The sequence below is a fragment of the Natrix helvetica genome (assembly GCF_964273705.1).
Source record: "Natrix helvetica genome assembly, chromosome: 1".
Classification (NCBI taxonomy): domain Eukaryota; kingdom Metazoa; phylum Chordata; class Lepidosauria; order Squamata; family Natricidae; genus Natrix; species Natrix helvetica.
This window is the reverse complement of record NC_138548.1, coordinates 74,687,163-74,714,683: the sequence shown is the minus strand read 5'-3', so window position 1 is coordinate 74,714,683 and position 27,521 is coordinate 74,687,163. Positions and strand designations below refer to the sequence as shown.

At 38.6% G+C, this 27,521-nt stretch overlaps 1 protein-coding gene across 2 annotated transcripts in view; it reads left to right on the top strand.

Annotated features, from left to right (window-relative positions):
• SIPA1L1 (signal induced proliferation associated 1 like 1) overlaps positions 1-27,521 on the top strand; it is a 178,557-nt gene that overhangs the window by 95,168 nt on the left and 55,868 nt on the right. For both annotated transcript variants that reach the window (XM_081934973.1, XM_081934974.1), the window contains one exon: positions 23,132-24,900. In XM_081934973.1, coding sequence (XP_081791099.1) covers positions 23,412-24,900 — 1,489 coding nt within the window. In that variant the 5' untranslated portion in view covers positions 23,132-23,411. The remainder of the gene's footprint in view (positions 1-23,131; positions 24,901-27,521) is intronic.

Below are 27,521 nucleotides of genomic sequence, written 5' to 3'. Positions count from 1 at the left end.
CTACATTCGGCTTACAAGACGCACTCAGATTTTTACCCTCTTTTTTGGAGTAAATAAGTGCGTCTTATAAGGCGAAAAATACGGTATATATTTTAACCTTAAATAAATGTAATTTGTAATCCAATTCAATATTTTCTCTAAGAAATAAAGCAAAAGCCTTGATCGCAATTGTCTCTCTTACATAGAAATCTACTTGCTTTAACATCCACTGATAAAAAAAAATTGTGGCGAATGTTTTAGAGCTCATCAGCATTAGTACTAGATCTGGAAGGACCCCTGCAAAGCTGTTTAAGTGCAAGGACAACTTTATCCAGAAAAACCCTGAATCCTGGTCTAGTTCCTGCAACCAGTAACTGCAATATTCTGTCTGAATCAATAACTTCTCTATTATTTGTTTCTCTAAAGTCAGTTCTTTAAAGCTGGGAGACAAATGAGAGACTAGTAGTGGCTAACCCTGTATCTCCAGAAAAGAAGAAAGCTAATGGAATATTGGTGCCTTGGTGGCACAGTGATTAGAATGCAGCATTGCAGGCTAATTTTGCTGACTGCTGATTGCCAGCAGTTCAATCCTGACCTGGCTCAAGGTTGACTCAGCCTTTCATCCTTCTGAAGTCGATAAAATGAGGATACAGATTGTTGGCGGCAATATGCTGACTCTGTAAACCGCTTAGAGAGGGCTGTAAAGCACTGTGAAATGATATGTAGGTCTAAGATGCTATCTCATCAATATATTTATGACAGCATGAAAATTCACTAATGATAAACTGAGGTTTACTAACCATTTATTTAATAGAATAATCCAGCTTTCTCTTCTAGACTCCTTATCCACCCAGTAGGGTTCAATGCAGTTGTTTCTGCTTCTTTGGTATACATGTATGTGTACCCTGAAGTGGCTGCTCAGTTTGGCATTAGTAAAGATATAAGGACAAAAAAGTGACTTAAAAAGAAATCCTGAGAACTAGTGTTCAAATCCAGTTATTCAACAAATCATTCTTAGGGCATACTTCTTTCTCCACTTCATTCATCTGTAACTGGCCAGTTAAGTTTGATAATGTAAGAGATCCCATTGAGACAAGTGGCCCCTTGGGGAGGGGGAGGGTTTACTAACCATGCACCATTGAGCTGTTGTGTGATGTTTCTCCTCATGTTGACTAGGACATTATAATCCCCCTCCCCCTCCCAGCAGCAGTGATGGTCATTATTTCTCTGTGCTTTTTGCATTGGAGCTTTGTGTGGCCAACTCACACGAAGACACTTAGTATGTGCATGCATTCTAAATCTGATATAACCCCACAGATTTCCTAGACAAGGTCTACTGGACCTACTGGAAAGCAGGTGGGGTATCATTTGTCCAGCATTCATGATATATCTCTTGGGAGTATAGCCATTGACCATTGCCCCATTGTTGTTATAAAAGTATAGCAATTACTTTTCTTTGAAAATTCTCTTGACATTTATTTTATTCATTCCGGATGCCTTTTTTAAAAAAAGATAAGTATTTAGTTATCATAACAACATTTGTTTTCCCCCACTAAATGCATCAATTTTGAAGTTGTTTCTCTGCTAAAGAAAAGTACACTTTGACAGATGGTATATCTTAAGTTAGAATTCTGATCAATGAAATAGTCTTGTGATAGTTCAAGAAAAGAAGTGTTAAAAAGTTTCTCTGATGAAGAATTTGAACATTGATATGCTGATCATTGATGATTGATCCAATTAAAAAAGTGTGGCAATTAAGAGAATAAATATGCAAAATACATTACCTTTTACAGCTAAACAGAATGGCATAATATTCTTTAAATACCATTTGTTCATCCTGAAGTCAAAGAAATTTCTCATGGTCAGGGCTATATTTTCCCTAATTTTTCGCTAAAGCTATTAGAAAGTATATATACTATCAAAATTAGTAAATGTGCTTCATGAGCCACGGTGTTGCAGTGGTTAGAGTGCAGTACTGCAGGCTACTTCTGCTGGCTGCCTGCAATTTGACAGTTCAAATATCACCAGGCTCAAGGTTGACTCATCCTTCCATCTTTCCAAGGTGCATAAAATGAGGACCCAAATTGTTGGGGGCAATATGCTAAATCTGTAAATTGCTTAGAGAGGGCTGTAAAGCACGGTAAAGCAGTATATAAATCTAAGTGCTATTGCTATATTCATAATCAAACAATTTCAATTTTTTAACGACTGTAGATTGACTTGTTGTAAATATGAGTATATGTACAGAGTAGGATACATAATCCTTAATGAAAACTGAAATATATAATTTTGTTATACTGCAAAATGAAGAATATGCAATTCTTTTATTAGGACTGAAAATTGTCTTTGATTACGGATACTGACTGAGATAATGTTATCCTTAATTTTGGCTAAATAAAGATGGCCAGGACAAAAATAAATATAATTTAATTAAAATTAATAATTTTAATTAAATATATATTAAATCACATTGAGGAGCTTCTCAAATAAGTGCACCTGCTGTTACATTTAAAAATAGTTTGTTGACAATTTTGAAAGGAGTAACTATATCCAAGTATCTGGGAATACGAAAGCATGTATGTGTTCATTTAGTTTTTTTCACTTATTCACTGTAATGTAGTTCTATAAAATGCAGTTTCACCTAAGAAGAACAAATTTAACAAGCCCCAGACACCTCCCATATTTTTTGTAGATATCAGTACATGGACAAATGTATGGAACTGAAGAATGACAGGAACTGAGTAGTATATTCTGTAATTTGATTTCCTTCACTTGCGTACTTAAGGTGCACCCTTCCTAGCTTCTCTGACTGTCAGGTAGGACATGAGAGGCTTCTTTTTTGGAGAATATTAATTGTTAAAAGGGAGAGGCAGTGCCTCCTGCCTTAAAGAAGCAGTAGCGCACCTCATCTTACAAATGCCTTTTCTGGACCCAGCCATGTTAGACAATGTTCATCCAGTCTCCTATCGCTGACTTTTAGAAAAAGTTGTAGAAAATTTTGTATTCAATTAGAAAGGTTCCTGGATGAAACTGATTATCTGGATTCCAGCAATCTGATCATGAGACAGAAATGGCATTGTTGCTCAAGTTCACAGGATGTTAATAGGAGACCCACCTCCTTCTTCATCCTTTAGATCCTTCAGTGACATTTGAAACCATCAACCATGGTATCCTGCTAGACTGTTTGTAAACATTGTGAGTAGGAGTTCTATTTTATGGTGACTCCACTTTATCTGAGTAAATAGTGCAGTAAACAATCATAAAGAAAAACACAAGTCTGCAACCACACCTACGGGGGGGCGGGGGCACAGGGCCTGGAGGTTCTCTATGCTACATCTACAAAGTCTCTCAAACCTTGATTTACAGAATAGAATCTTCCAAGTTTGAAAATATTGCTCCTCCTTTTTTTTTTAGTCTCCAGAAAACAAGAGATAACACTATTTCAGAGTAGTGTAACTTTGAGATTGCAGCTCTGGGTTCCTTGTGATTACTTAAAAAGCTCTTTGTGGATATGTCTCTTCTCAAAATAATCACAGCCTGTCCAATCCAGTTTTGAAGAGACTTGCTAAGAGTTTCCTGTTTTGGAGGTTACGGTATGAATGAAGTGGCAAGAATGCCTTTCCCCTGAAATTGACTAGCAGCGTCTTTTCCTCTCATGGAAAATTGTTAAAACCTGATTATTTGATCAATAAATACTTGTTAAAATATTACACTCTTACCACTTGAATCAGTTCTCTCCTACTGGCTTTTTGTATGGTCTTAAAAGTTGTGGTTTGGTGATATTGGTAGAGCCTGTAATGTAGTTTTGTTGATTGCTGTTGGTTATTTTTTATACTTTGGCTGCTGATTGTGTTGTATGTTTTTTATATTTTTAAAATATTTATATGGTTTTGTATTGTTCCTTGTTTGCATACAGTTAGTTTGTATAGCCCCAGAGCTGTGTATTTGAGATGTGCCACTATATAAATTGAATGAATGAATAAATGTATATTAATTCAAGTTTTCATGTGGAGAGGGGAACTGTATAGCCCTTTAAATATTGAGTTCTCAGCATTCCTCAACTTTGGGACTATATTCTTTCATTATGTCAGTGTTGTGTATTTATTTATTAAAACTGTCCTCAGCATTTCTTTTGAAGCACAAATGGGGAATATAAATTATTTGAATTGGGATGCAAATGTTTTTGGGCCCAAGACCACACTTATCCTTTAGGTAGTGTCCCAAGGAATACATGGCAGAAAGTGAGACAAGACAGAACCGAATTTGATTATGTTTATATTTCAACTGAATTAATTAAGTGTAGTTTGTAAGGATCATCTATATAATTAATGTAATTAATATGCTTCATATATTTAATAGCTTTTTTCCTTCTGTCCTATTAATAATTAGAGTTATAAATTACCTTATTAGGTGTCATCTTGGCTATTTCAATAGAACCTGTTATCCTAAATTTAGAGTCTAAAGAAATAAGCCTGGAATTTGGATTCTTACACGATTTGACCTAGGCCTATCCTTTATCTGCAGGAATAGTGTAATAAATCAGAAGGGAGGAACACTGTAGGAAGAGAGCTGTGGTAGCCGAAGGAGTCCAGTAGCATTTTTTTCCAAGCTAACACATTTTATTAAAAACATAATCTTTCATGAACTAAAGCGAACTTCATCACATGAAGGTTTTTTTTAACAGATTAACAGTTGGAAGGGACCTTGTAGGTCAGTGATGGCTAACCTTTTTCCGGAGTGCCCAAAGCGCATGTGTATGAATCTGCACATGCAAACCCCCAAAATGCAATGTGCGTGCATACCCCATGCATGCACCCTGCCCCCACACATGCACACCCCACACAAACCCCAGCGCATGTGTGTGCCCCGTGCATGCATGACAGAGACCCAAAGACCAGCTGGTCAGCAGGAGACACACGGCATGCATAGCAGAGCTGAACTGGGGCGAGAGCTTGCATGGTGTCAGAGAGGGCTCTGCGTGCCACTTCCGGCATGCGTGCCATAGGTTCGCCATCACAGTTGTAGGTCATCTAGCCCAACTCCCTGCCCAAGCAGGAGGCTGTTACCCATTTCTGACAAATGGCAGTCCAATCACTTCTTGAAAGCCTCCAGGGATGAAGCTCCCACAACTTCCGAAGGAAAGCTGTTCTATTCAGTGGTGGGTTCCTACCGGTTTAGATCAGTTCAGCCGAATTGGTAGTGGTTTGGTGACCTGGGTCGCTGGAACCAGCAGCGACCCAGGCCTGTCATGCCCCTGAACTGGTTCTCCCAGCTCCGCCATAGGCGCCGCCATCTTGTTTTTGGCTTCTGTACATGCGCAGAAGCATTTTTAGAGTACTGCACATGCGCGCGCTGCGTGACCACGAGCGAACTGGCAGTAGTGGCTGCCAGAACCCACCCCTGGTTCCATTGGTGAATTGTTCTCACTGTCAGAAAATTTCTCCTTATTTCTAGGTTGAATCTCTCCTTGATCAGTTTCCATCCATTATTCCTTGTCTGGCCTTCAGATGCCTTGGAAAATAGCTTGACCCTCACCTGCGGCAGCCCCTCAAATACTGGAACACTGCTATGTTAAAGTCTAAACCAGGCATGTCCAACTGGCAACCAGTGGGCCGCATGCAGCTCTGGACAGCTAATAATGCAGCCCCCAAGGCCCCCCTCCCAAATAAAGGCAGTTTGTTATCTATATACATTAACTATATTATATATTTTATATGTGGCCCAAGACAATCCCTCTTCACTCAATGCAGCCCAAGCAAGCCAAAAAGTTGGACATGCCTGGTCTTAACTGATTTAGGATTTATATTGTGAGTGGGGAAGGAAAGCAAGACAGGTTGGTTATGCTATTGGAGGTTACATGTGAGGCAGATTACAAGTATATTATCAATTAACAATTGCAATATACTAATCCCCATTGTGTTTAAGATCTTCTGGGACAGCCTGAAACCTTTTGATGTAGAGATCTTATCAGAAAAAGACATAGTTGTTTAGACTGAAATACATATAACTTCTTTATCTTAATTTGAATAATTTCCTGGATTTATGGGAATTGAGTTCCTTGTCCATAGGATTTTTCTTTCAGAAATGAGATCCTTAACACACTTAGGATCCCAGGCCAGGCACATATCCAGGTCTTCAAGGCTTTATGAAAGGCCAACATCCTAATCAGAGTCATTCTAATTGCTGAAGTGAGAATGTTTCAAAAGTGCTAGTGATATGGCAGAAAAGGTACGCTATCTAGTTGACATTCCTTGGCTGACAGGACTCAGAGCACCCCTATCCTGCCAAACTGGATTGGACAGGTTCTGGGAGATGAAAGTCTCTCAAGTAACCCAGCCCCAAGCCATGAAAGCTTTAACGGTGATAATCGGCACATTGAATTGCAGCCAGAAATATACTAGGAACCACAAAGCAGTGGTGTTACATGAGCTCTTCAAGGTAAGCACCATTTACTGCACATTGCCATCATCCATATGGGAAGTCACAATGGGTGCAGTTAGCATACAACTCAAAGGTGTGCAAGGCCTTCTTAACCTTGACTACCACTTGCTCTTCCAGCAGAGCTGTGAGTCCAAGAGGATTCCCAGATTGCACACCTGGTTCATCTGAGGCGATTCCACCCCATCCCGGAGCAAAGGTGGAAAAATCTTGACCCTGGAAGGCCCAAGTACCCACCCAGCCACTCAGTCTTGCTTGGCTTGAGCGAAAGCCCACTGCACCCTATCCAGGCCCCTATACAGTCTACAGGCACTAAGATAGGACATCAACCCAAATAATTGGATCACCTCACCCAGCAGTCTCATGTAGATTTGAAGAAGAAAAAGAGGATCAAGCCCTGTAGCACTCCACAGAGTAGGGGCTGCGGGCTTGACTTCTCCCCTACTAACACTGACCAGAACAGACCACAGAGTAAGGAGGAAACCACCACATCACAATGCCTCACAGCTCTCAAAGATAGTCCAGAATGATACTATTATCTCTGATATTGACGACTGCTGAGAGGTCAGGAAGTCCAAGGATAGGTGCACCATCTCCATCCTGCTTCCACCCAGAGGTCATCCAAGAATATGATCAATGTGGTCTCAGTCCCATAGGCCAGCCTGTGCCTGTCTGAAAAGGGAAGGTTGGAGGCCAGATGGAAACTTTCCAAATTAGCTGGGTTGAGTTTCTGTACCCTGAGGAGGCTAAACACTTCCCTTTGAACCCTAAACATTTTGTAAGAGAAAATTATTTCTATCGTTTACATGTAATCCTTGATTTATGACTGGTTGCTTGACCAGAGCTATTTCTGACTCGCTTTCAAACTTACATGGCCACACACACATCACGTGATTATATTTTGGGCACTTAAGAACCAGCTGACATTTATGAACATTTGTAGCATCTGACAGTCACATGACCACAATTTGTGACCCTTTTTTGCCAGTTTCTGAAATTTACTTCCAATTTCCAGCAAAAAGCATCTATTAGGAAAAATGCATGAATTCACTAAATGACCATGGTATTTGCCTAATGACCATGCTAAAAAGGGGCCTAACTTTAAATCTAGCCACATGACACCTTGACTATGACCGCAATGATTTATGGCTATAATTCCAGACTCACGGTCATAAGTCTAAAGATATTCTACTTTCTAAATGTTAAAACTATATTTGCTGAGGGGCCACAAAATATCATAAATACCTCCCTACTGCTTACCATGTAAGTTTTGTTAGTTTATAATTATATATGAGAAATAATTTAGATTCCTTCTTCATAATCTATTATTATTTCTACAGTTGAGTGCTGCAAGGCAGTAGAACACTCCTCTTTTACTCTGCTGATGTATTCATTTGAATTTTAGTTGAAATCTGGACATCTGAAATAAAATCTAGACTCATCAACCAGAAGGTTGATTAATTTCACCTTCTGTCAAACACCACATTGCTTAGGCAGCTCAGTTGAAATGCAAATCTTGACTTATTTTTAGCAAACAATTAATCCCTCACAGGAGAACGTGGGTGTAATTGTCGAATCTAGCAAAGAACTGCTATTAAGCCAACTGCCATAGCAGGTGTTGGGTGGAATCTCCTTCAGTTTTTACCAATGAGTGCTAGTTTTTCATTGTTAAAAAAAGCAGACTAAAGTTACACTTAAAAAGTGTGTTTCCTATGTTCTCCTCCTCCTCCCTTATTTTTTTTAATCATTTTGAAGTTTCTCTTTTTCTCTCCTGATCTTAAAATTTACTGTTTCTTCAAATGCCACCCAAAATGCTCTCTTGATTCTATTTCAGACTTCTTGTTTAAACTAAATAAGTAGGTAATTAACTAGTAATTGAGTTTGATTAAAGAACTTGGGTGACCTATTCTAACTTTAAAGACTTTTCTAGTATGTCACTGGCAGAACACTACAGTTAAATTGTCTTTTTTTGTGCTGAAATTGAATCCATTCTTGGCTTCATATGTACTTTTGAAAGAGTTTTGTATATCTCATACATATCTCAAATGTGTATTATGTTTATGTATGCATTAACTATATATAGATTGTTCAGAATTTCATTGGGTTTGTAAGCTGAATCAAAATATGCTGTTTCAGCAGAAAAAGATAGTTTCAGTAAAAGAAACATTCAATTTTCTGAAATTCTAAACATTCAAATTAACCAGTTAAGGATGTTGATGCTTTGTTTTAATGACACATTAAGTGCTACTATTACTTCTCTATAACTGTTGCTTCACTATTTTGTTGATGCAATGTTACCAACCAGCATATTTATTGCGTTTAGCATGTTTTGAACCCGTCCCATAATAAGCCTTCTCCTCAAAATCTCCACAACTAAAATTGCTGCAATAAATATTGTCATCACTATAACATTTTGGTCCTGCTGTAGAAGTTGTACTTATCTAAATTTGAACAAGCTCCCCTTGGTTTTGTAAGGGGCATCACTGTGTGTGTGTTTTGCAATAGTGCGTAGCAATAGTTTTCCCTATGCCACTTTCTATAGTACTTAGAGGAAGCTAATAACCCTTTAGAATTGTATTTGTGCAACACTATGACTGACATCGTGATTAGAATTTCATCTAACTCCATAAAATCTTAACAGGAATAGAAGAAAGGTTAATAAAGAAACTATGCAATTACTTATTGGGCATAAAATTGGAAGAGGAACAAGTAAAAGAGACAAAGATAGCATGGCCGAAAATTTTTGGCTATATGATAGAATTAGATAAATGGCAGAAATTGTGGGATAGGAATTATAAACTAACAATGTCAACTGCATATAAAGAGAATTTGTATAAGGTGTTTTACAGAAGGCATCTACTACCGGCGAGGTTGGTGAAGATGTTTAAAGACAACTCAGCTAAATGTTGGAAGTGCTGCCAAACAGCTGGATCTTACTATCATATGTGGTGGATATGTGGAGAGGCAAAGAAGCATTGGACAAAAATTAAGACATGGTTGGAAGAGAGATACAATAATGTATTGAGCTGAAGCCAGAAACATTTCTGCTTGGAATTATACTTGAAATTTATAATAAAGAGAATGTATATTTCATCATTCATGTATTAACTGCAGCTAGAATTGTATTTGCACAACATTGGAAAACTGTAGAGATTCCTATTGATGAGAAGGTGATAAGGAAAATATTAGAATGTGCAGAAATGAACAGATTAACATTAGCAATTAAGGAGAAAGAGCAAACTGAATATTATATGATTTGGGAAATATTTTACCAATGGTTGGAGAATAAAAATGGAGTTTGGAAATGAAGGATAAAAAAGAAGTAGACAATATATTTAGATAGAGATATAAATAAGATGAAAACTGTTAGTATGTATATGATAATAATGATTTTTAATGTTAATATGATATTATTACTAGAAGACATTAAGAAGAAAAATGTAGAATTTTATAATGTTTAAATGTTTACTATATTATACTACTAAGCTTAGGGAAATAATGTTAATATGAATATGAAAGATATGGTAAATGGGGAACGATGTTGCACAGAGATGTTCATACCCAGATGACACACTTCATAAGGAAAGATGGAATATTTATTTTTGTAATTGAAAAATAATAAAACTCTTTATTAAAAAAAGAATTTTATCTAACTCCTATTGCGGGATAAAAAGATTTGGGTTAAACAAATGACCCATAAAACAGTGCATTGTGTCATGTGCTGCTGAACATACTGAGACGGTATTCACTGTCTTTGTTGGAAAAAGTACCTGAAGCCCTAGGATAAGCAACCTTCTTAAGGGAGTATGTTGAGCCACCTGTTCCAATCAGTAAGATAACTCAGGCTGATGACCCTTCTCTATAAAAATGTATGTTGGTTGCCACCATCAAAGTCTGTTTTCAAGAGTTAGGTTTGACTTGACTTGATTAAAAGAGATATCTACTGACTTCAGAAAAATGGCGGTCAAATATTATCTAGAAAGAGCTGTAAAAATTCTTCTAAATACTTGGCCTTCCATCATTCCATAGTAAGACAACACCATTATTACTCTTTCCAAGTATGGTTGTTCGTTGAAGATCACTCCAAGGTCAAGGAATACAAGAATCCAAAAGATCACAAATAGATAATGGCAAAGGATCTAGAGACAGTTCTTCCATTATATGCTGATGTTCTTGAGGGTACCAGAAGGAAAATTCTGTGTAAATTCTGGGTTTCCTCAGATTGAAGAGAGTCTGAAATAGAGGAAGCTTCCCATTGGGAACAGCCTGTCTTCTTACCTGAATTCTCTGTGTTAAATATGTTTGTAGGAAACAAAACACTAAATTCCAGCAAAACAACTTCAACTAAACTGTACAGTATAAGGGGCAGCAGTACAAGGAGTCCTTGATTTAACAACCATAATTGAGCCCAATGTTTCTGTTGTTAAATGAAACATTTGTTAAGTGAGTGTTGCCCCATTTTATCGCCTTTTTTGCCTCTGTTAGGTGAATCACTAAAGATGATAAATTAGTACCATGGTTGTTAAATGAATCTGGCTTCCCCATTGATTTTGCTTATCAGAAGGTGAACACAAGAGCTTGGGATACAGCAATGGTCATAAATACGAACCAGTTGCCAAGCACCTGAATTTTAATCATGTGATCATGGGGATGCTGCTAAGGTCATAACTGAAAAACAGTCAGAAATCACTTCTTTCAGTGCCGATGTAACTTTGAACATTCACAAAATGAACTCTTGTAAGTCAAGGACTACCTGTAGCTTGCTTTGAGGCGCCAAATAGTTAATAGTCATTGAGAGAACAATGATTTGGATTGTACCAGAGAAATTTAAGAGTATCTCTTAGTAAATTGAAGCTAAATAACTGTGGTGCATGCAGCACCATCCTAAAGACACAAATAAGAATGGCTACAAGAGAATGGGTGAAGCTTTTTTTTATTATTATTTTGGAATGACTGACACACAGTTCCATGGTTGTAACTGACCTTAAGTGAGCAGTTTATGCAAGATAAACACAAAGTATCTGTGCGTTGAAACAGTTATGTAAAGAGGAATTGCCCAAAATATATCTAAACCAATTTGGATTAACCGTCAGATCTAAGAAATGTCTGGTTGAATCTTAGCTGCTAGAGAAAATGCCAATACTGGTTACTAAATTTAAAGTTTAACATAATGTTTTCCAACAATATCAGTTCAATATGTTTAGTAAAGACGTAACTCAGGACAGTGGTGTGCTTTCTGTTTAACAAAATTATATATTAATAGGAATTAGAGATTAAATTTCAACCACATTTTGGTTCATACTATTATAGGAGTCCAGATAATTTTAAAAGTTTTACAAATTATTTAATTCATTTAATCAATACATATCGCTACACAAAGGTTTATTTGAATGTGAACTGCTGCTTCCAGTTAATGTAGTTACTAATAATTCATTGCTAATATGTAATGAATTGAGGCCTAATCAGTAGCTTCATAAATGCTACGGCAAAAGTTCATTGTTTCTGTACATTTAAATCTCTTTTCAAAGGGCATATTGTGATTTTGGTAGCAAGGTTAAAAAAATGGATATATATCCTATATAATTTAAGGCTAGGGATGTTTGCACTTAAAGCCATTTGTGGGTCATAATACTAGCAGAGCTTTTGAACAAAGAACAATATTTCACACTTTTGTAATAATATATCAATTCAAAGTATAATTAAAGGGCTAGATTGTTCATTAGAGCACATTCTTCGCATCATGAAATATTTCATTTTAGCGAGATACTTTCTTCAGTGAAAACCATTTGATCAGTCAGGTGACCAGCAGGCTTATATTGTATTTGATGGATTTATTAAGCTGAATAACTTTGTTTTCTATATGTAATGCACTGTGAATTGTGGTGCTTTTGTTTCCATATAATTAGAAAAGAATTTGTCACTCTAAAACCAGTTTTGAGGAAAATCAACCCTTTTCTTATTTTGTGTTAATAATTTATGTACAGTTTGAACATGATTTAATTTTTGTATTAATGGAATGTGTCTTTATACAGAATAGAATGAAATAGAGTGGAATAGAATAGAATAGAAATTTATAATTTCTCAGTTTCTAGACTGTGGAATTAAAACCAGAGCATCACTTTATGGTGTTATTGGAGTCTGCAAATCAATCAGAAGTTTTTACATAAGCTCTACAGTTTTATATTTACCTTGTATTGCACTAAAAGTATTGCATCAATCAGTGATACTCGCCATTCTCCATAGTGAGGGGGAGGAGTCTCCAGGATGGGTTGACCTTGTCCTCTCTTGATTGGACTGAGTCAGATAAGCTCTTTTAGCCACGCCTTAGTCACCAGGCTCCACCCAGTTATCGACTGTCTATCTATGGACGACTGTGTTCATCATGAGATCCTGAAGAAACTTAAAGGAAATTTTAAATTGCTGCAAAAGTGATCGGAATTGCCTCCACACTGCCTGATCAATCACCAGAGGCTGAGGAAACCCCCTGTTGGGGTAGAAAGCCCGTGCAGCAACTGCTAAGGCGGCACGCAGCCCAGGTCACAGAGTGAGACCCAGGGTGCTAAGTGAGGACTCTCACCAAAGACAGGCAAGCAAGCTCCGCAGAGGCCCCTGCAGCATGGGCAACGCCCAAGGAGGCTCTAAGGGTGCCGGAGCGCTCCCCTCGGGTTGAGCGACGAACCGCTGCGTTTTAAAACGCCCCGGAGTGCCTGCGCTGGCAGCGATCACCAGAGATCAAGGTGAGAGCAGGAGAAGCTCAAAAAGAGCTGCAGGAGGCAGGGGGAGGCGAGAGAGAGACCCCCCAGCGGCAGCGGAAGCCGCATGGCAGCCTACAAAGGCACAAGCCATTTCCACGTGCTCCAGCAAAGAGGAGCCTTTTGAATTTGGAGCCGGGGGCCATTTTGAAACCACGTGGTCCAAGATGGTGGCCCCCAGCAGCTCAGAGGAGGCCGGCAGGAGCCGAGCTCTCAGCCCTGCAGCAGCAACCACCGGAGGCACTGAGGAGCCCTTAAAAAGATTAGAAGAGACCATTGCAGAGGCATTAGCCGAGGGCGGGGGAGGCAAGCAAAGGCCAAAAGGAGGATTATCTCCATCAAGGAGGCTAAAGAGGCAGGCGGTGGATCAAGCCCCCTGCAGCTTGGAGGACACAGGCAGGAATCAAGTCCTCACTTCTAAAGCAGGCAGTCCCACTGGAGGGGCTGAAGAGTCTCCAAACTGGCATTATGTAATTTTGTAAGCAAAGATGCAAAATCTCTATTCAATACAATACAATAGCAGAGTTGGAAGGGACCTTGGAGGTCTTCTAGCCCAACTCCCTGCCTAAGCAGAAAACCTTATACCCTTTCAAACAAATGGCTATCCAATATCTTCTTAAAGACTTCCAGTGTTGGGGCATTCACAACTTCTGGAGGCAAGCTGTTCCACTGATTAATTGTTCTAACTGTCAGGAAGTTTCTCCTCATTCTAAGTTGCTTCTCTCCTTGATTAGTTTCCACCCATTGCTTCTTGTTCTGCCCTCAGATGCCTTGGAGAATAGTTTGACTCCCTTTTCTTTGTGGCAACCCCTGAGATATTGGAACACTGCTATCATGTCTCCCCTAGTCCTTCTTTCTCTTAAGCTAAATATACCCAGTTCCTGCAACCGTTGTTCATATGTTTTAGTCTCCAGTCCCCTAATCATCCTTGTGGCCCTTTTCTGCACTCTTCCTAGAGTCTCCACATCTTTTCTACATCATGGTGACCAAAACTGGATGCAGTTTTCCAAGTGTGGCCTTACCAAGGCATTATAAAGTGGTATTAACACTTCATGTGATCCTGATTCTATTCCTCTGTTTATGTAGTCTAGAACTGTGTTGGCTTTTTTGGCAGCTCTTGCACACTGCTGGCTCATATTTAAATGGTTGTCCACTAGGACTCCAAGATCCCTCTCACAGTTACTACTTTTGAGCAAGGTACCATCTATACTGTACCTGTGCATTTCGTTTTTCTTGTCTAAATGTAGAACCTGACTCATTTCACCATTGAATTTCATTTTATTAGATAGTGCCCAATGTTCAAGTGGATCAAGATCATTCTGTATCTTTAGCCTGTCTTCTGGAGTGTTGGCTATCCCTTCCAGCTGGGTGTCAGCTGCAATTTGATGAGTTCCCCCACCAATCAGCAAACAGAGAGCTAACAGTCATTCTGGCTCCATATTATGGCCGCTTGAGGTAACAGCATCCAATCGCATTTACAGCGGTACTTAAAGAAACAGTACTCCTATCATGGCTTATATATTGCTAACCCAACTGTTAGCTTACATACCTAACACCCTCATCCAAATCATTGATGAAGATGTTGAAGAGTACTGGGCCCAAAACAGAGCATTGGGGTACTCCACTGCATACTTCCCTCCATGAAGTTGCAGTTCCATTGAGGACTACACGTTGAGTGCGGTTGGTCAGCCAGTTACGAATCCATCTGGTGTGATGCTGTCTAACCCTCATTCTTTTACTTTATCTAGTAGTAGGTTATGGTCTACCTTATTAGAGGCCTTACTGAAGTCCAAGTACTAGATCGATGGCATTCCCTTGGTCCACTAAATTTGTCACATTACAAAAGAATGCAATAAGATTAGGCTGGCATGATCTGGTTTTGACAAACCCATGTTGGCTTTTGGCTATTACTTTGTTTGCTTCTAAGTGTTTGCTACTTCGTTACTTGATTATCCTTTCCAGAATCTTCCTGGTAGTGAGGTCAGGCTGATAGGTCTGTAGTTCTCTGGATCTGTTTTTCTCCCTTTCTGAAGATGGGAACCACATCAGCAATCCTCTGGGATTGGAACTCTTCTAGGGTAGACAGGTCCTCACTTACCATTTTCTTCCCTATTTCAACTGGTGTTCCTAATCTGATTTTTGTAGTGCTGTTTTTGATAGGTTGGACTGTTTTATCCCTTTGTATAAAGACAGATGCCAATCATGAGTTAAATAGTCTGCTTTCTCCCTATTGCTGGTCACCTTCTTTCCACCTTCTCTCAGCAATGGACCAATTGTTCCCCTAACCTTTTTCTGGTTTTTAACATGTTGGAAGAAGCCTTTTTTCATTTTTTTTTAACCTTTGGGGCAAGCCTTTCTTCATTGTGAACCTTAGCTTTCCTCACGTCAACTTTACACACGGTCTAGTGGCTGACCAGCAAACTGCGTCTGCATCTACAAAGTTTTGCTATGCCTTCTAGAGGCCGACAAGTGAATTGAACTCAAAGAATTCATAACACTTAAAAAAAATCGAGCTAATCCTAGTCATAGAATCATAACACCCTTCTAGCCATGGCAGAAGGGTCAGACAGGCCGGTCCCCATGCCGGAACCCACCACAAACTCAGAATGGAGGTCCGACTATGAGAAATCGCAGTAGCACCTCAGATAGCCTATGATCTTAGACAGCATTCGCTGAGGGCAGAACATATAGCAGGGATGGAGAACATCAGAGCCGACTTGCTCAGCCAGAATGAGGTGGACAATTTGGAGTGGAAGTTGCAGCCAGCAATCGTCGAGGAGTTGGCAGAGCGCTTACGACGCCCGGAGGTCGACCTATTCGCTACCCCTCTCAACATCCAGCTCCTGAGGTTTTACTCCAGGTACCAGACATGGGGAGCGGAGGGGGTAGACGCTCTCCGATGCCCTTGGCCCCGGGGGCTCCTCTATGCCTATCCACCTTTATCCCTGATCCCCAGGGTCATACAAGGAATCTTGCGGGAGGGGGCGGAGGTGGTGCTGATTGCCCCACACTGGCCCCGAAGGCCTTGGTTTGCTGATCTCCAATTCCTCTTGGTGGACAGGCCCTGGAGAACCTCCCAGGAGAGGATCTCCCTCAGTCAGGGGTCACTGGAACACCCGGACCCTCAGTGGCTCCAGCTAACCACTTGGCGCTTGAACAGAGCACCCTGGGGGAAGATTTTCCTCCCCCAGGGTTATACAGACTATCCAGGCAGCTAGCAGACCCTCCCCGGAGTGCATTTACGGTGCTACATGGTGGGCCCTTTCAACATGGTGCATCTCTAGGGGCCTTGATCCGGTCCAGGCCACTGTTGCACAAGTTCTGGACTTCCCCCCGGCAGGGCTGGACAGAGGGTTGGGTCCCAACACATTTAGGAGACAGGTCTCGGCCATTTCATCGGTACTCCTGGGTGGTAGATCTCAGACACGGACTCACCATATGATGGTCAGGCGGTTCCTCAAGGGGGGCTCCAATCTTAAACCGCACATGGTGCACAGGTACCCTTCCTGGGATTTACACAGGGTGTTGGACGATCTGACAGGCCCTCCGTTCGAACCATTACGTACAGTCTCTCTGAAGTTCCGGACACTTAAGATGGTCTTTTTGGTGGACATCACCTTCGCCAGGAGGATATCCGAACTGCAGGCTCTGTCTACCAGGGAAGATCTCTGCATGTTCCACCAGGACAGGGTAGTACCAGGTTGGACCCCTCCTTCATTCTCAAGGTGTGCTCTTGTTTCCATCGCTTGCAGGAGCTGATATTGCACATTTCTGCCTGGACCCTTCTCACCCATTAGAGAGGAAGTGGCACACCTTGGACACAAGGAGGGCTCTGAGGATTTACCTCAGAAGAACCAGGCCGAACAGGAAGTCGGAAGTCCCTTTTGCTTCCTTCCAGCGGAGGTCCCTGGAGAGCAAGGTGACCACCACAATAGGCAGGTGGTTAAGAACTTGTATGGCTTCTGCCTATCAGGCACGGGGTCGGCAGACACCAAGTCCTATCATAGTGCGTTCTACACAGAGCGCGGCCACTTTGGCAGTCTGGGCCACGCAGGCCTCACTATCAGATCTGTAGGGCAGCCACGGGGTCCTCCCCCTCACCATTCGTGAGGCATTACAAGTTGGACTCCTTTGCTTCTGCGGAAGCCTCATTCAGACGTAGGATGTTGCAGGCTGTTCACAAGGCGGGGAGGTCTCACCAGGCATAAGTTTGGCCATATACTCAAATGTGTAACCCTCCCTAGGGACGTGTAGGCTTTGGTACGTCACATCCTGGAGACTCCTCCCCCTCACTATGGAGAAAGGGCATTGGTACTTACCTGATACGCCTCTTCTCATAGTGAGGGAGGAGTATCCAGCCCCTCCCTGATATGGGTACGTTGCAAAATTGTTGAACTGTTCTGTTGAAGTAATAGATAAAGGTTTGAAACTAAAAGTTTAGAGTGGATGACACAGCGAGTTGGATAGTGTTCTTCGCCGATAACTGGGTGGAGCCTGGTGACCAAGGCGTGGCTAAAAGAGCTTATCTGACTCAGTCCAATCAAGAGAGGACAAGGTCAACCCATCCTGGATACTCCTCCCCCACTATGAGAAGACGCGTATCAGGTAAGTACCAACTCCCTTTCTCTTATTTTTTTAGCCAGTGCAATTTCTCACAAAACAAAGGCACATTTATATTTTAGTTTAGTTTTGCTGTAGCCAATTTGATAGCTAACACTGCAGACTACTTTATTTCTTGCATTGCACCATTTTTGTGTGTTGAGAAAATGAGCAATAAAGCTCCATTAGCACAAATTATTTTTGTTCTTAATCTTTCCAATATCCTCAGAAAAGTACAACCAGAATGAGTAACTAAAAGAGCACTGCCCCCTTTACTATTCTTCTGCTTTAGATGTCTCACAGGGTTCAAGTAAAGAAAGTCAGCATTTTTACAGGTAAAAAATTTATGTGGCAATCTGTTTCTGGCTGCCTGTTTCACTGAAAATTTTGTTTGAAAAGATAAGAAAAGGTGGATCACACCAGAGATGCTTGTGGCCCAGCATGCAGTTCCATAATTCCTCAAACAAATCATAGCAGTTTATTAGTTTTTTCAACAACTTATATTTAAAGGAAATGAGACTGAAGGCAAAAGATCTAGTACTTGCCTATATAATGGGAATTGGTATATAGAATTGCGGAATTCATCTGTTTTCAATGTCACTTTTACTAACTATAGCATCCATGATTTAATCATTGGAGTCCATTTCTTTATAGTATCCTGTATAAATCAGCCATGTGTACACACACACACACACACACACACACACACACACACACACACGTGTATTCGTGTACAATATGTGCTTGCATGTGTATACATGTGTATACTGAATATTCATTGAATATTTATTTCATGTACTTTTATACTGCTCCAGTCATATGAATCAGTACATCCAACAGCATGGACACAAAAACTGATGCCAATTTGTCTACACTCCATACCATCATATAATATAAATAAGGTGATGCTTAATGCAAAATAATAATAAAAAAACTAAGGTCCATTTAGACAGAAAAGTTCCCCAAAGCCTAAAGTGGGGGAATTAAAATAATTGGGAGGATTAAAATCTATTTCTGGGGCAGTATATTCCATGGTATCAAAGTATCTATAGAGAAGACCTTTCTTACACATTTTACATGTTGGCACCCCAGATGATCTAACAGGATGGGCAGATTCATTTTGAACAAAGTACTCCATTAAATCATAACATAGCTTGGGAATTGGAAATAGCCTTGTGTAGTGTAAATTCTATATTCCCATTGAAAATGAAGCTGACTAAAAACTGAGAAACCATACAAACATGCAGGGACATGTTATATGAAATTATTTTGTACCTACCTAGTTATAAGAAGGGATTTTTAGAAAGAATGGGTGTGCCATTCAGAGAGGCAGAATTGATGCTTTCACAGTTGAAAAGAAACACCAAAGGAGTACTTTTAATAGCATACAGATAAATAAACTGAAAAACATAAAACATTTTTATCATCAACTTGGGAAAACCAAAAGAGTTTGTATGAAAAATCATTTGCTGTTTATATTTTCATCTTTCTGACTTATGTATTTTTAGTTCCTAAAATCTGTCATATCCCATGTCAGACAAATGATGAATTTTTTTCTGCCTGTCTGTCTATCTTATGTTTATAATAAATGAATATGGTCTTCAGTGGTCATTGTCTAGCTTGGAACTGGCTATTCTAAGTTTCCCAGAAGAGAAATAATGTCCAGTATTAAATGGTAATACTGAAATAAATGAAAAATGGGGATCTTTCCATCACAGGCTTCAGTATTTTCTGTGTATGAAAGAAAAATTGTGAGAGATTAGTAATTAGTATCCCATCATAATGAAGTGTTTCCTTTTGATTACTGAACATTCTGTTTAATTTATCAACACCAAAGTTCCTCATACATGTAAGATTTGAGGCCAAATTGCTTACTATATCTCAGATTTTCAAATGTTCTTAGGACTATAGTAGCAGCATAATATGATGATGTTTTATCATTTATTACAATATATTGTTAGATTAAGTAATTAGTTAGTCACAGATGAGAGATATCCTGGCATAGCTCGTTACTACCATCTTTTTTTTCACTTGTAATTTTATAGCTATTGGTCAACTACTCATTTAAGTATGTATCCAAGAAAATGAGAGGAGCTTAATCATGCTGGTATCGTGGGCTATTCTTGAGCATCCAGGAAGAAATGAAGCAGACACTTATATAAAAGCACTGCAAAATCTGTTCTTTTTTCCTTTCACAGTGAAATATTCTCTATTATCACACTAATATGAAAGTTACTTTACCTTAGATTTCCAGATTACCATGCAGTTGGAATTTTATATATTAATGATATGCTGAATTGAACCTTCCTCAACTTAGTACATTCAAGGTGTATTGGACCAAGAAACATACACAAAAAACAATGTATCACAATGTTTAAATTTAACTGAAGAAAATAATTGGTGATTATAAACTGACATATCCCCGTAGATGTTACTGAACACCTTAGAAGAAAAATAAGAAATAAATGTTATTGAAATAACTATGATGATGACATTAAAGTCCAGAGGTAGAAGTAATATGTGAATGTAATTCCTCAAACATTGTTCAATCTTAAATAATTGTAAAATACTGTTTCATAATTATAATTAGGGAGTAAGTTTGACAAACAGTAAAAAAGCTAAGGTAACCAATAAAAAATCAATCCAACTCTCTTTAAGGTATTTATTCTGGTCTTGTTAGAACAGTTTAACGCATTACAAAAAAGAAAAAAATATGTTAAAAATACAGCTGTTTCCTTCCTGATTCTTTCCAAATAGGAAACAATTCCAAATTTACACATCTCAATCTTCACCCTGGAATAGCATGTGAATTACTTTTGTTTATTTCTCTCTCTTCAGCCCTTTCCAGTTTATTCCAGTTTATTCCAGTTTATTCCATATTAATTTTTTGACTTGGACTCTTGAATAATTATTTTTAGATGAAGGTTATCATTGTATTTTCTTGAGAACATTTTAATCTATTTTAATGCTCAATAAATTTCTTGCTTTGTTGATTGCTGGTAAATCATAATCAACTTAGAAGAACACAGTTAACACTAGATCAGAATTTTTTTCTTTTCTTTTAAATATTTATAGTTTCTACAGTTTATTTTACATGTTAAACGGCATATAATTTCTTTTGATAGTTAAAGATCCAGTGATTAATTTATTCTGGTTAGCATAAAACAAACCCTTGTCTTCAAAAAATCAGTTATAAATAATTGGAAACATCAGCTGATCTTTGATACTCTCTGATAATTTGATAATAATGCCCAAGCATTTGATCTTCAAATTATATTTTGCGAATCAAGATTGTAGCTTACTATTGAGCTATATTGAATATAAAATATTGCATTTTTACTTTCAAGACTTTTTTCTTTCATTTTGTGGTAATTGTGTATTGATGGTAAGAAACCTTAGTGAGGAACAGATATAGGACCACCAATTCTGAAGTTTTTTCTTTCCTTCATAGTTTAGCTGGCAACCTTAAAACTCAATTTGCACTATAAAGGTTTTTGAGAACTTCATTATTTTCTTAAGACTTGACTGATATACTTTGCTTAACAACTGACCTTTAGCTAGCTTATGTTTTAAAAATCTGAATAGTGTAGCAGAAATTAATAGCTTTTCTGAAAGTAAAAATTAAAATTTTGGAGCTTGCTTCTTTCCTATTTCAAGCTGAGGGTAGACTGGCTTCTTAGTTAAAGATGGATTGTTTGATTAAAATGATAACAATCTAGCTGTTGTGTTGCTAGAGTAAATATGACATGATATAATGAAAATGTGAAAGTATGTAAAGATTGCATCACACTTTTAAGAGCTTTGGGCAACAAAAATATTGCAGCAATTATCAGCCTTGTTCGTCCTCTGCTACTCTTTTATGCAATATGTTAATTTTAGAATTCTCCATTAAGATGGGGTGAATGTTAGAGGCAGAAAATGTTGTTCCTAGAGTTTTAATTACTGTGGAAGAAGGCACTTGTTCCTTATGGGAAGAGACTCACGCAAATGCTAGTTTCCCTACATCTGCCAGAATCTTTGATTTATACACAATGCTGCTCTGTCAACATGATGCTAGTTCAGCAGCATATTTGCATGCATAGACTTGGTAAGTATTTGAAGGCCAACTCTTCTATAATTGGGTGACTCGCTGAATAGGAGCCTCTCTCCCTTTTTGTATTAAAGGGTGTATACAGCAGTACAGGATTGTATGCTGACATCCTCTTGCCTTTGTCTATTCCCTGCCAGGGTGCATTTGTGGAGGTGGTGTTTTGTTGTTAAAGCTCTTTCAAATAACAATATATGTTCCATTTAGGGGCAGTGTGATGTAGGAAGAGGTTGTGTTTTTTATTTTTAATTTCAGCACCTGTGAAAATTAGAATTAAACAGATGCTTTGCTTATTACAGCCATATTTTAATGTGCAAGAAATCTTGAGTACCAAAAAACCTTTTCTCTATGATGAAAAGACAACAACATTTTTAAAAGTTTTTTTTCCATATTCAATGTTTTTAGATCAGTATAAATATTGATTAAAAAATAGAAACCATTTAAATATGTTCGCTTGCTGTTTGATTTCAAAGAGAAAGATTCAATCTCTGTCTGCCAGCAACTTCTATTTACATTTTTACAATTTTCGCAAGTTTTACATAACATGTAATTTGACTCTAAGGGAGCTTTTTTGCTATCATTAGCTAACTGCTCACACATTATTACTGCTACTGAACTTGTATATATTTTTTCTTGTATTTGATTCATACATAATAATTACTAAAACCATAGATTAAAGGAATATGCAAAACAGAACAAAGCAAAGAATAAAATGATAACGGATTGTAAAAGCAGCACTAAGAAGTTAACAATCTCAGATTAACATTAAAGATTATTAATAATGAAAAGATCTGAAAGAATAAAAATGACTGTTTCTAGTGCTGGTGACAGGTTACTCAACAATGGCTGTTACTGGATTCCAAAGTCAGGGGAGCTGGCCCTGAAATAGGCCTTTATATTCCCAGGCTCCCTCAGTAGCCGCCTGTCTCCCCCTCTGCAATCTATTTCAAAATAACATCTGACATGGGGATGATACAAAAGGGCAAAATAACAGAAATGGGGAAGTGCATCCTGAAAAAATAGTCCTGCACAGCATTACTTTGGGAGGTGTTCATCTGTTTGAAATGGTAGCACACTTTCTATAGCCATCTATTTTAAATATTTAAAAATACATTTTCTTTATAAAGACACTAAAATATCAGCTATGTTCTGCATTGTCACTGATACATAGGACAAAATATACTGAGAAAGTAGCTACTATAAATAAGCTCTTCTGTTTTTATAACTTACTTTATGCAATGATTAATTGTCCTGTGTATTTCTTTATTTGCTCTAGGTTTAAAGTGAATATTGAAGATTTGGCCCCCGATATTTTTGTATGTGTGGAAGATGACTGCTTGATAAAATGGGTGAATTTCAATTCCAAAGAAGTGAAAAATGACTGCAGAACAGCATCTTTAGACCATTTACCACTAAATTAAATGATCACAACTGGGATCTCATGCACCCCTTATACTTTCTGGAGGATCTTCTCCAGAAGAGAGTTTTATATTTAAAAGGCAGACATGAGTATATTTTCCTTTGGAGTTTACTAAGACTAAACACATTTTCCAATAATGACCAGCTTGAAACGGTCCCAGACTGAAAGGGCTGTTGCTACCGGAATATCAGATGTTGCCCCTAAAGTACATTCAGATGACTATTATATGAGACGCTTTAGGTCACAGAATGGTAGCTTGGGATCTTCAGGGATGGCTCCAGTAGGCCCTCCACGCAATGAAGGATCACATCATCTTACTTCTAACCCTGGAGTTCCTAAAATGGGAGTTAGAGCAAGGATTGCAGACTGGCCCCCAAGGAAGGAGAATGTCAAAGAAAACAGTAGATCAAGTCAAGAAATAGATACATCAAACTGTCTGGATAGTATGTCTTCAAAAAGCAGTCCAGGGAGTCAGGGAAGTTCTATTAACTTGAACAGTAGTGATTCTGTCATGTTAAAGAGTATCCAAAAAACACTTAAAAACAAAGCAAGACAATCTGAGAACTTAGATTCTAGATTTCTTACGCCTGATGGTTATCACAGCTCCCCAAGAAAAGCTCTTCGTAGAATAAGACAGCGTAGTAATAGTGACATCACCTTAAGTGAGCTTGATGTGGATAGTTATGATGAATGTATCTCACCCAGTTACAAATCAGGACCATCACTGCACAGAGAATATGGTAGCACCTCCTCAATAGATAAGCAAGGTACCTCAGGGGAAAGTTTTTTTGACTTGTTAAAAGATTATAAAGATGATAAGTCTGATCAAAGAGGTTCAGGCTCCAGCAAATTTAGTGAACTCCTTATAGCTAGTGGAAGTAAAGGTTCGGGATTTTCTTTGGATGTGATAGATGGACCCATTACTCAAAGGGAGAACCTTCGATTATTTAAAGAAAGGGAGAAACCACTGAAGAGGCGTTCAAAATCAGAGACAGGAGATTCTTCTATTTTTCGCAAGCTGCGTAATGCCAAAGGTGAAGGAGATCTCGGTAAGACTTCAGATCTCGAAGACAGCAGATCAGAGGACAGTGTCAAGCCTTGGACTTGCCCCAAATGTTTTGCTCATTATGATGTTCAGAGTATATTATTTGATTTAAATGAAGTGGCAGTTAACCGGCATAATGTTATAAAAAGAAGGAATACAACTACTGGAGCTTCTGCTGCTGCGGTTGCATCGTTAGCTTCTGGACCGTTATCCCATTCTGCAAGTTTTAATTCCCCTATGGGTAGTACAGAAGAACTGAATTCCAAAGGAACTTTAAATGTGGACCAGGGAGATGATAAAAGCAATGATCTTGTATTGAGTTGTCCGTATTTTCGTAATGAGATCGGCGGGGAAGGAGAAAGAAATATCAGTCTCACCAAATCTAACTCTGGATCCTTTAGTGGCTGTGAAAGTGCCTCTTTTGAGTCTACTCTTAGCTCTCATTGCACAAATGCGGGAGTGGCTGTACTTGAAGTACCCAAGGAAAATCTGGTGTTACACTTGGACAGAGCTAAGAGGTACATTGTGGAACATGTGGATCTTGGTGCATATTACTATCGGAAATTCTTCTATCAGAAAGGTGAGTAGTCATTGACTACTTTAGAAATGTTGCTGTATACTCAACTTTCACCTAAGAACTGCTTTGATGCACAGTGTTCATTTATCTACTGGGGCCTGTACAAATCTTCTGTGGCATGTTGTGCTTTGGCAAAGACTTGAGAGAAGTATATCAGGCTGCTCGTTTCTTTAAAAAAAGGAAAAGGAAAAGAAAAGCAGCTGAACTGCTTTCCTTCACAAAACTCACTAGCATTTTCAGATCTCTCCAGACTTTTGAAAGGCACGTGGTAGCTCATTAGTCAAATCATGCCATCTCTTTCCAGTATGAAGTTGTTTATCAAAGTAATTCCTCATACAGATCGATTATATGCTATTTGTAATTTATGACAAAAAATTAGCATGTCATATTTTAGTACTGAGGAAGAACTGTACTGCAATATTATTTAAAGCAGAGCTAGAAGGACATGTTTTCCTTATAGGCTTCCATTCTTTCTCAGTTTTCTCTTTTCCAGAAGCTTTCACTATGAAAGCTTTCTGCTGTGAAGTTACTATGTGGCTTGAACTTTAACTATAGTTAATTTAATTTGAGGCTAGCCTCAGAAACAACTGTTTAAAGATGATGTGTTTTAAAGTGGCTTGTTAACAATGACCACAACTCTTGATCTTGATTTAAATGGAAGCAGAAGCCTTTTAGTTCCTGAATCACTTGGAAAGGGAAAGAGAGATTTTATTTATTTATTTATTTGTCAGATTCATATGGCTGCCCATCTCATAAACAAATGACTTTGGATAGTGTACAAAGCTTTAAAAATATTCAAAACAATTGTTAGTATTATAATCATTAAAAGCTTAACATTACAAATAGTCCTTGACTTACAATAGCACTCGAGATGGAAATTTCTGTCACTAAGCAGTTCGTTCTGTCAGCGTTCCAAATATCATGCAGAATTAAATCAGAGTCCAAGGTAGAGCTATGCTTAAAATTCCAATTTAATAAGACAGACATGTTGGCAACGAACTGTGGAATCCCAAATCTGAAAACTTCCTGGGATTCCACCCATTTGAAAGTTCATGATCTTATCCCCACACCCATAAATCCATCACGTGGTCCAATCTTCTTCGGCCACGCTGACATCTCTACCCAGCTGGTTCCGCCCAGGTGCAGAGGTGTGGAGACAAAAGATGACCTTGGGCTTCTAGAAAAGAATGACAACAACACATTCCACAATTCTTCTCCTTTCTATTCCCCTTCCCAACTACTACACTAATGAAACAGCACAGTGAAATAATAGAAAGTGTGGCAGGCCAAAGATCCTAAAAGGAACATAACTACAGGCCTGACACGTTCATTATGTGAGGCAACTTCCTGTCAGCTTCCCACAACCAGAGTCAACGAGGAAGCTAGTTGGAAGCTGCAAGCCCCCGGCCCACACAGGCAGGCAAGTGACTTCTGCCAGGTGGGAGAGGAAATGAGAGGGTGGGGGAGTGTGAGAGAGGGTTGGGAAGGTTGCATGCAAGATGCCATGCAGATTGGCAAGGATGTTTGAGATGTGCCGCATAGGTTTTGGGGAGAATGTGTGAAGGTATGCAAGGGGATCTTCACAGATCAAGGAGAATGTATGGGGATCCACAAGTGGCTGACACAGTGTGAACACAGAGGGGCAGTGAGAGGTTGTGGAAGTAGGGAAGACTTACCCCACTGACTTGCCCTTTGACTTTCTGGGGACGGAAGCATGGAAAGTTGCAAAAGGCGATCATGTGATCACAACACTCTTGACAACTGATCATAGTTGTGAACAGGTAGCCAAGCATCCAGATCATGATCACACGATTACAGAGGTGCTGGGGCAGCCAAACCTCTGAGAACCAGTTGTATAATCACAGTTGATTCAGTGCTGTTGTAAATTCGGACAGTCACTGAATAAATGGTTTTAAGTCAAGGACTACTTTTATAAAAAGCATGTACAACTTTAACAAGAGCTTATGTCATTCCGTATGATAATCAAATGTAGACTTTTAAGAAGGACTTCAAATACCTATAGATTTAAACCTAGTAAACAGATTTCTTTTTATTATTATTATTTTTAAAAAGCAGTTGTACCTATATTGCTCTTATTGTTCTAGAAACGGAGTATCATCAACATAATTCTCTATCTTAATGTAAAACAACTTTTGAGTTTACTTCATAGTCCCAGTGACTATAAGACACCTCTATTTCTTTCTTAGCTGCTACTCTTTGCTGCTACTTACTTCTAAGGTTATGTTTTCAGTGTTCCATTCTGATCAAGTCTGGTATTTCTTATATATTATCCATAAAACTATTAACCAGGTCTGACCAGTTTAATTTTTCAAATCAATATAGAGTTGGACCTGAATGGAATTCCATCTGAAAACATTTTTATTTTGACAGTTGTCAAATAATGATAGTTCATTGTCTTTGGTTTGTATGTTTTATTATAAATTTTATTTGAAGTGTTTTATGTTTTATTATACTTTATGTATATTTAGGAATGTTTGGCATGGTAGATAAAAAGGAAGAATCTAACGATTTTAGATTAGAGTATTTTTGAATAACCATACTTGAAAAATCAATATATGATTGCATACCATGGAATTTGACAATGGAACAGTTGATCATAATTA